The 9992-nt window shown below is 30.8% G+C and overlaps 1 protein-coding gene across 7 annotated transcripts; it reads right to left on the bottom strand.

Annotated features, from left to right (window-relative positions):
* Positions 1 to 3833: 3833 nt before the first annotated feature.
* LOC114261799 (calcineurin B-like protein 3) lies at positions 3834 to 9476 on the bottom strand. 7 transcript variants are annotated; one of them, XM_082892745.1, is made up of 10 exons: positions 8874 to 9476; positions 8656 to 8710; positions 8431 to 8533; positions 8287 to 8352; positions 6482 to 6564; positions 6231 to 6290; positions 5701 to 5809; positions 5534 to 5586; positions 4478 to 4558; positions 3834 to 4057 (listed from the first exon to the last, which is right to left on the bottom strand). In XM_082892745.1, the coding sequence occupies exons 1-10, from the start codon at positions 8885 to 8887 to the stop codon at positions 4043 to 4045; spliced, it is 639 nt and encodes a 212-aa protein (XP_082748871.1). In that variant the 5' UTR covers positions 8888 to 9476; the 3' UTR covers positions 3834 to 4042. The 7 variants fall into 7 exon arrangements, 5 of the variants coding, with proteins under 5 accessions (XP_082748871.1, XP_082748872.1, XP_082748868.1 ...); XR_014342835.1 differs by lacking the exon at positions 8656 to 8710 and having other exon boundaries at positions 5157 to 5586; positions 8874 to 9438; XM_082892746.1 differs by lacking the exon at positions 4478 to 4558.
* Positions 9477 to 9992: the final 516 nt, after the last annotated feature.

Below are 9992 nucleotides of genomic sequence, written 5' to 3' on the forward strand. Positions count from 1 at the left end.
AAAACATCTCTTAATGATTTGGCAAAACAAAAAAAAAAAGTTTAGGAAAGTGCTTCGATACCTAATTAATATGTTTGGTGATTATCACCTTAATGATTTTACAATGTGATTATAAAAGGAAATTTAAAATCAAATCTACCCGTATTAAATGGATTTAATAGGATTTCAAAAGCCTTGTGATTAGAAGTAGGGTAAATTACATTTTCCCCTTTTTATCTTTAGTCATTTTTTTATTTTGGCTCTTAAATTTTTTTTTTTTTTTTTTTTTTTTTTTTGCTTTGACCCTTCATATTTTAAGTTTTTTCACTTTACTCCTACAGTTAGTTTCTGTTAAAAATTAGACAAAAAATAACACATTGACAATCACGTAGCATAAAATTTTATTATATATGACTCATACCTTTGACATAAACTTGAACTCCAATAATATATCTTTTATGTAATGTAACAGTTATTATGGTATTTTCTATCGAATTTTGAATATAAACTAACTTTTGGAATAAACTGAAAAAAAAACTTGAAACATTAGGCCTCGTTTAGGAACAGACTAATTTAGTAACTTTTTGGCTATTTTGCTAAAATATGAGTTAAAAAAAATTAGTATGTTTAGGATGACTTTTTGGCTTTTTATAAAAAGATGTGCAAAAAGTAGAGAGAAAAAATAATCTTTGACTTTTTGGTATGAGTTGTTGGCTTTTTGATTTTTTAGTGACTTTTTGACTTTTTAGCTAAATGGGTCGCTTCCCAAACGAGGCCTAAGGGCCAATGTGGAAAAAAATAAACTTTAAAGGCTAAAGTAAAAAAATGGTCAAACTTAAAAGGGGCAACGTGTAATTTATCCATGAAAGTTTGATTTAAAATTAATCAGGTTCTTTAGTTTAATGGTTGTGCAACGCTACTTATAGAGACTAGTTTCACATTCTTCTCTTTGAAGGTTTTATATTTGTATTGGCTGATTGTTGGACTTGTAGATATGTTTTGTTGAGTTATAATTATCCAATTTCATGTAATTATTTTCATATTTGTAAATAATCGTTTACTGATTTGGCCAAAAAAAAAAAAAAAAAGTTTAGGAAGAGAAATTATTCAATGCTTAAAGAATAATTACATGAAATTATTCAGAGTTGAGTAAAGGATATAGAAATTAAAAACAGAATGAGATACAACCCTCTTATAAGAGATGGGTCCCATATATGTTAATAAAGAATCCACCCTTGCATGTAGGACCCACTCATTGTGAGAGGATTATGCCTCTATTTGGGAAGATGAGTTGGGTTGAGTTTGGGGCTATTTTAGACACAAAAAGGCAAAATAAGTTTTTTAGCCCAATAAGGTAAAACATCACATCCAACTCATAATCATTGCATTTTTTCTCTCATAAAAAGTCAAAAAAGTTGAAAAACCTTTATCAAACGAGACTTTTTAGCCTCAAGTTAAAATAACTAAAAAGCCAACTCATTTCCCAAACGAATCCTATATCACATTATGTATTTAATTTCTTATTCCTAACATTATTGATTCAAATTTAGAGAAATTATTCTCGCTTAGGGAAGTGATTCAATATCTAATTAGAGTTCGTTTGGGAAGTGGGTTGGGTTTTTGATTTTTTTAGTTTGAGGTTAAAAAGTCTCGTTTGGGAAATGACTTTTTGATTTTTTGTGAAAGAAAGAGTGTAATGATTATGGATTAGATGCGATATTTTGTCTTATTGAGTTAAATTTTATTTATTTATTTATTTTTTGAACCAAAAAATCTCCCAAACGAGCTCTTAATAGGTTTATTGATTATCACTTTAATGATTTCACAAACTGTGTTTATAAAAGAAAATTTAATAGGTTCTTTAATTTGGTGGTTGTAAAAAATATGAATTAATTAGGTTCTTTACTTTGGTGGTTGTGAAAAATATTATGGACAGAGTTTGATATATTTATTTTTGAGCCGATTTACATTAAAGCTCTCTATAGTTTAGGCCTTATATCACTTTGGTCCCTAACGTTTAAATCTTGTTTCAAATAAAAATAATTAAATATATCAGTGCTTAATTTCAATGGCAAAATCGTCAATTTGATAAAATATAAACTAATTTGAAAAAAATAAATGTCAAAAAATATTTTAAATTTTTAAAAATTATTTCTAACCACCAAAGATAAAATTGATAAATTTTTACACATTTATTTATTTATTTATTTTGTTTGCAAATTAATTTTATTATGTGTTTGGATGATGATCAAGTAATGGGTGGTTGTTTTTATTTTCATTAAATTAGTTTCTATTTTTCTAAAAGTTAAACATGGCGATAACTTTGATATTACGATTAAACCAATCCATTAAATGAAAAAATCTAAAATTAAAAACATTTTATATATTAAATACATCGATTACACATTGAAAGCCTAACAACTATCCATTACATGATCATTATCCAAACACATAATAAAAATTAATTTGGTAAAAATAAATAAATAATGTGTAAAAATTTTACATAATTTTATCTTTGGTGAGTAGAAATAATTTTTAAAAATTCAAAAATATTTTTTTGACATTTATTTTTGTCAAATTTGTTTATGTGTTATCAAATTGATGACTTTGGCCTTAAAATTGAGCAATGATATCTTCAATTGTCCTTATTTGAAACAATGTTTAAAATTTAGGGTCAAATGTATCACAATTAAAAACTCAAAGACCAAAATAACACAAATTATAAATTATAGGAACTATTAATGTAATTAACTCTTATTTTTAATTATAAGGACAGTATAATCTATCTATACTATTATATATCAGTAAAACCGTTTTGATCTTTATCCCTCAAAATTTTAACTTTATTTTCACAATTTTTTGAATTTAAAAATTATAGAAATTCACATGGTACGTTATAATTGGTTCTTCCATTTAATGTTTTAATCCTTAATTAATATGAAGAAACTTTTAAATTTATTAATTTATGAACTATTTGAGGAATCTATTATTAACACTATCCATATTTATATTCGACATCTATAATTCTAAATTAAAAAAAAAAAAACTTTACATAGAAAGTCATAAGGAATTTCAGCCATATATATATATCTATATATATATTATCAATATTTAAGCCACATTTATATTTATTTAATAATCTTAATTACAATTTATAATTTTTTTGAAAAATAAAATATACATGTGGTGTAAAACTGTTGGCCTATTTAGCCATAACTAACTAAAATGAAAAATAAATAAAATTCACTACAAGAAAATTGCTTTTTTGCGACGGTAAAATGCCGTCGCAAATACTCAAAACACTGTCTCAAAAGATTTTTTGCGACGGTAACTGGCCTTTTGCGACGGCAAGTGGGGGGTCGCAACAAAGGGGGTTGCAAAAGGGTTTTAGCGACGGTATAACACCGTCGCAAAAAAAGGCGACGGCAAAAATGCCTTTTTGCGACGGAAAAATGCTGTCGCCATTAACGCGTGAAAATCTGAGTTTTTTTGAGACGGCACTGTGTTGCCGTCGCTAAAAGGGTTATTTGCGACGGCACAAATACTGTCGCTAAAGGTTTATTTGCGACGGCACAAATACCGTCGCTAAAAGTACTATTGGCGATGGTAAATAACACCATCGCTAAAAATCTTCCTTTTCAACCAAATGCCCTATCTTTTGCGACAGCATTACTGCCGTCGCAAAAAACCATGGTTGTATTTTTCTTTTTGAGACGGTGTGTGTGCTGCCGTCTCAAAAAAAAAAAAAAAAACTGTAATAAAATTATTAAAAATATGAAAATGACCTGTATTAAATGAAAAATAACTATAAAAAAAAATCAATAATTACATAATAATATAAAAAGTCCAGTATATAAATAAAAATTCATCCATAATGAAAATATTCTTCCATTCATAACAATACATTAGCAAAATTATCTCAATACATAATATTGCATAATACATACATAATGTTGTTCACAAATCTAAATAACGTAAATTAAAAACAAAAGTTTTCGTCATGATTCTTCTGTGGATTAATATTTTAATCTTTACACACCTGCATTCCACAAGAAGCAAACTGCTACTCCGGAAATATCTGAAAATATCAAAATAAAAATAATTAATGACAATATAATTGTGTCAATATTTTAATTACAGAAAAACATAAAAAATTAACTATTATATATATAAAAAATTGGCAGAATAAGGATTCATACTTTTGTTACAGCCAAAGGTTCTAGGAATATTTATTTATTTATTTTTGACTCACGACTCTGATGGCATTAAAACTGATTGTTTTGAGGAAAGAACATTATGTCCATACATGTCACAATTTATAACAATTTCTTTTAACAAAGTGAGATATGGGTTGGCAAAAATTAGATCATGAATAGATTGCTTCCCATCTCTGTCTATCTTCTTCAGGTTTGGGTTTTCTTATCTGGTGGATTATTAGGCTAAATCTCTTACATTGATAAATAGATGTTACTTTAATTAACTCAGGTTGAGGGAGCACCTTGTCAATGATGCTCTCTATAACATCATCTGAAAGGTTCATAGCAGATTCTGCAAGAGTTGCCACTACCATTTGCTTCACCTACATTTCGGAAGTCGATTAAAAATCTAAAACACTGAAAAAATATGACAGACATTAAAGACAAATAACATGAACTATACTGTGTCACATCTTTCTTATTGAAGGCTAAATCTACGAAAAGAGAACAAAGAGGAAAACCATTAAACCAAATGCCTTAACATCTAGTATTCAACCATAGTATGCCCAACACCAAAGTATATTGGCGAACTATAATTCCTTTCCATTGGCTTAGCTCAAACAAGAATTGCTCTAGTGCAAAATCACTCACATGAGAGTGACATATGCTTATTCTATGTCACTCAAATTATTGGCCAACATAAAAAGTCGACACCCACTAGGTCCATAATGGTCTGATGCCTTCTCTGAATTATTTTCCTCTTGTACACCTTTTCTATTTCATTCAATCTTTGTTGCAAAGTAAACTTTTAACAAAACAACTAGTAAAAATACAACGATCATTTTATCCATTCAACCTACAGTTCCTACATTGTTTTTAAGGCTCCAACCCAATAATAAAGAAATACAGCTTAGAAGAACGTTTGAGAATATATTCCCACCCAACAATGGTAGTTCATATTTTGGCTTTATAGTTTCTTACCTTAGTTGATATTTTTCTGTGTACGTACTGTCCCTATGTGAATTGTGCTCCATGGAAAAAAAACAAATTGTGTCTTAGCAAATGGAAAAGTTACTGAAAATTAAACATCAAAGCAAACTTTTTTCAGCAATGCCTCTCAAGTCAAGTCACGGTTTATGGATTTTTCATGGGATAAGATATTGGTATCTATTAGCAATTCATATAATTCACTAGACCAAATAAGAAAACAATAGAGTAGATTTCAGTGATCGTAGAGTATTAATTAAGACCAGTGAAAAACAGAAAAGTGAAAATAATGGAAGCCATCACAGCCTATAGAAAGTCCAAATTTAATTAATTTAGGTCTCAAAACAGTTCATGATAATGCAAGTAGTTACCTCTTGCCTCTCAATAAAACCTTGCTGCTTGAGATCGTACAGTTGAAACGAAACTGCAACACAAAATTATTGGTGTAATGAAAATGCAAACTAGAAATTTCAGACTAAATGAACTACAACAAAAAATTCCCATCATCATAGCAATATTGTAGAGCATTCTAGCATACACTCAATCTTATCATCGATAGGCGCATTCGGATGAAATACAGAGAGTGCGCGGAAAAATCCTTCAAAGCCTAGGATGCCATTATGTTTTGTGTCAAACAAGTCAAATACCTGAAATTATTAAAAAAATTAGGATGAGAATAGCTTTAGAAGATTTAGCATACTTGTTCTGAAGCATCTATAAACTATATATCAACACAATGATGAGTGATTCCAACGTAATTCACTTTCAACATAGAAATACACAAATATTTCTATATTCCTAGTCTGCAGCTTTTAAAACAGGCACAAACACACAAATAAACATGCATCTATACATGACTGTGCTTATACCTACATATATAATATGCATGTTTTTTTTTTTTTTTTTTTATCACTAACAAAGTCTGTGTATGGAAAAGTTCATAATTCATGATGCTCTAGAAAATGCAGTGCAAGAAAAAGAACACATGCAAACTAGTTTAAGAGAATGTCTAGTGAAGGTGAGCATTAACAAGAGCAACAAGAATAATAGTAGTCAAAAATAAAATACCCGATCAGCAAACAGGCTCTCTTTTTTGTTCGTCTTAAATATCGCCAATTGAAACTCTTCCTGCAACATTATATAAAAAGAAAGCATTCAAGAAACAAGAGTTAGATTGTGGAGAGGTAACAACACATTGACACTAGAAAATATAAAGAATAGCATCAAATTCATGGTTATTAAGAGCAGTACTACAATAGCATATCATCTTAACATGTTAAAACATGCAACAATAATTTTCCACAAAGATATAGACGAACCTTGTTGATTAAACCGTCATCAATTACTGCACTGCTAATCTTCTTAAATAGTTCATAAAGAGCCTCTATTTCACTTACGCTAGCTGCATCCAATCCAAGTAGAAAAATCACAATCTTCATGAGCAGAGTTTGGTTGCTTTTTCATTATAAGAAATAAAAAGACAAATAATTAGAATCATGAGTACATTACAAAGCTAGTTGAATCAGACAACAAGTGTACTAACTACCATCATTTCTTTTTGTTTTGAAAATTTGTGTAAAATCCAACAACACAAATGACATTTGCTTAGAAGGCAGCATAAATTCATTCCCAACCATATGCTATCATAAACAACAGAGTATGAGCAGCAGGAAGAGAGCCATCACTTGGAAGGTCCTTCTGAGCCTTGATCAATGAACTCTTCCTTTACCGATAGCCTGCCATCTTTACCAGTTAAGTCATCTGTATTTATATCAAGTATCAATCAAATTATTACAGGCAAGAGAGGAAACTATAAGCTGAATAAATGTATGAACAAGAAAAGCTTAAAGCTAAAATCCCCAGTTATCATTAACTAACTTTCAATCAAATGCTGAATAGCCCTTGACTGAGGAAATACGGTTGGAGACTGAAGTGAAGGAATTAGGTATATCAGTAGATTTAATTTTAATCCCAATCCAATCTAATTAATCAGATTTGGTAAAAGGAGTATGAAGTGTTGGCCTGGTAATGATCCATATCCAAATTTAGAGTGGCCAGATCCAATTACGGTCTTTATAAGTAGATGTATATACATATATATAATAGGTCGTGGAAAAATATTTATATAGGTAATATGGATAACAAAAATTATATAATAAATAACCAAATATCATAATTCAAGTTTAGTTAATTTAATCGAATAAATTTTTCAAAAGGTTTTTTAATTACTTCTCATTGGACTATATCAGATAATCATATCAATTTCGGTTGTTAACAAATTCATATTCAAATTATTTTTGAACAGACCCATTAAGTTATCCTAGTGGAATATTTTCTTAACTGATTAAACCCCCCCCCACCCCACCCATCCATTTGAAATGCCATAACAAAAGAAAAGCACGTCCTTCAAAAACGTGCATTTGCTATGTCTTTCCCATCTGATTTTGCACAGTGCTTCCCACTCACCGCAGAGTCTAGGAGATGTAGTAGGTAGGTATCCTTCCCCCTACTTTTTTGAGGAATGGTTGATTCTTGTGACTTCAACACCCACAACAAGGCCGGACGCATATAGCACTTGTCATATCATGAAGTCATGACCTCTAATAATCCAAAGACACAAATTGTCACCCCTTGAGAAAAATTACTCTGTTCTTAAAAAGAAGACAATAACTTGCTACACACAATGCAAGGATTGTTTTCCATTATCAAAAATTTCTATTTTAAGTCCATTACAAGGATTGATCAGCATCACTGATTCAAAATACTATTCAGAAACTTTGAGTCAAAACCACATTGCTTAGTAGTGGTTAGAATAAAATTCTGTCGATCACCTATTTTATCAAGGTAATCAAGTTGATTATTATGGATTCAAATGAAATCAATAAAAATATTTAAACTAGGCAAATTGAGGCATTATTGTGTGGGAGCAAGATTGTCAAAACTATTCAGTGACATGTGCTTGATGTATATTGGATTACTGTAGATGTTCTCAATAGCACCCATTATCTTGGCTTTCGTACATTGGTTCTTACATAATAGTGCCATAGTAAACTGAAAAGAGAGAAGGAAAAAAGTGCAATTATATTGAAAAGATCCCATGCACAGTAATCATAACGTGTCGCACCTTTAAGGTCTATGACGGCTATCTCTGTACCAGTCAATGCTTTTTTTGATCCAGCAGGGGAAAAACCTGTATCCACAAGTTACAAATAGCTAGGAAATGCTAATAGATTACATGAAAAAAAAAAAAAACCAACACAACATATACCTTTCAACTGCAAAGGTTTTATAACAAAACCTAGAATAGCAAATGGAACCATCACAATTGCCTCCCCAAAGAATGCAAAACGCCAACTCCAGTGACCTGCAACCTATAAACCAAAAACAAAACAAATTAAAGGGAAAAAAAAAAAGACGATTAGCAATCGTTCCACCTAAATATTATCAAAACAAAACAAGATGTGAACTATAAAATAGCAGTCAAACACACAACCTGCAGTATCATATGGCCAAAGATCCAATGATCTCTGAAGTCTAGATTTGCTAATCTGAAAAAAAAATACATAAACCCTCACTTCGTCTGACAATATGAAAACACATCTTTTCTACGAAACTCTGCCGAATACTCAAAAAAACAAAAATTCAAAGAATTTGATTTCGTTTCATCATATACATTTTCTCACTAACCAACCAAGCAAAAGAAAGGCTCACCCCGACGAACTCATCGACGTCTTTGCGCCCTTCCGAGGTCAATAAAATCGATGAAGCTTCCTTCTTCATTTGTAGAGACAAAGAGAGACTCGATCGGAACAGAAGCGATTTGCGAATCGAAGAAAAACGATGGTGAATGGAATGAGGAGAGTGAAGAAGAAGAAGAAGAAGAAGAAGAAGAATTGTGTTCTTCAGTTGCATACACGGACCATATTAGTTTACGTGTTTCTTTACTTTCTCTCCCTATATATCACTATACATACATATTATATATGTATATAATATGATCTTTGTCGCTTCTGATCCTAGGCCTCTGGTTGGTTCGTGATTCACCCTAGGTCATCTGACTCTGCTTCGCTGCTCCCTAGCTGCTAGCCGTCGTCGATCACCGTTGTCGTCCGTCACCGTCGTTGAATTTTGGCTCAAGGGCTTTGGAGATTTTGCTTCAAAATGGATTTGGGGATTTTTTATTTTTTTTTTATCAGATGCTTTTGGGGATTTTGGTTTTAGAGATTTTAGGGATTTTGGGTTGGCTCAGAAAGGTTTGGGGGTTTTGGGGAAACACAAGACCGTGAATAGGCTAAAATGAGCGGGATTGAAAATTTTCATTACCTTTTGCGACGGCGTACTTAAACCGTCACAAATGATGAATCCTATCACATAAAACGACGCCGTTTTAATAAGGCTTTTGCAACAGTAAGGCCTTGTTTGGTTTGTGTTTCTCAAAAAATTTTGGGAAAAATTCTCTACAAATAAGTTTTCAAAAGTAATCAAATTAAACAAAATTTTCCCAAATTTTTTTCCAAAACTTGTTTGGTTTACAAGTTTTCCAAACAAATCTCTCTCTCATACACATCAAATCAATCACTTTTTTCAAAACTCTCTCTCAAAATAATTTTTCAAAACATCTTTTGGAAAAAAACCAAACCAAACAAATTTTCGTACTTTTTATCTCAAAACATGTTTCTCAAATACAAACCAAACAAGCCTTAAATGTTCCCGTCTAAAAAAAAAAAATATTTTGCGACGGTACATCAGGCGTCGCAAATGTTTTATGTTTTTTTTTGTGATATATGCATTAGCAACGGGGTCACCACCGTCGCAAAAGACTATTTTTTG

The sequence above is a fragment of the Camellia sinensis genome, chromosome 10 (genome assembly GCF_055761805.1).
Source record: "Camellia sinensis isolate YWXY chromosome 10, ASM5576180v1, whole genome shotgun sequence".
NCBI lineage: Eukaryota > Viridiplantae > Streptophyta > Magnoliopsida > Ericales > Theaceae > Camellia > Camellia sinensis.

Excerpts from the sequence above, each read along its gene's own strand:
- LOC114261799 (XM_082892742.1), bottom strand. The coding sequence starts at position 9,074 with ATGCAACTGAAGAACACAATTCTTCTTCTTCTTCTTCTTCTTCTTCTT. Across the intron at positions 5,587-5,700 it reads TATCGATGATAAGATTGAGT|TTTCGTTTCAACTGTACGAT; the intron begins GTATGCTAGAAT and ends TTTGTGTTGCAG. Across the intron at positions 4,559-5,533 it reads GTTTTATTGAGAGGCAAGAG|GTGAAGCAAATGGTAGTGGC; the intron begins GTAACTACTTGC and ends TCCGAAATGTAG.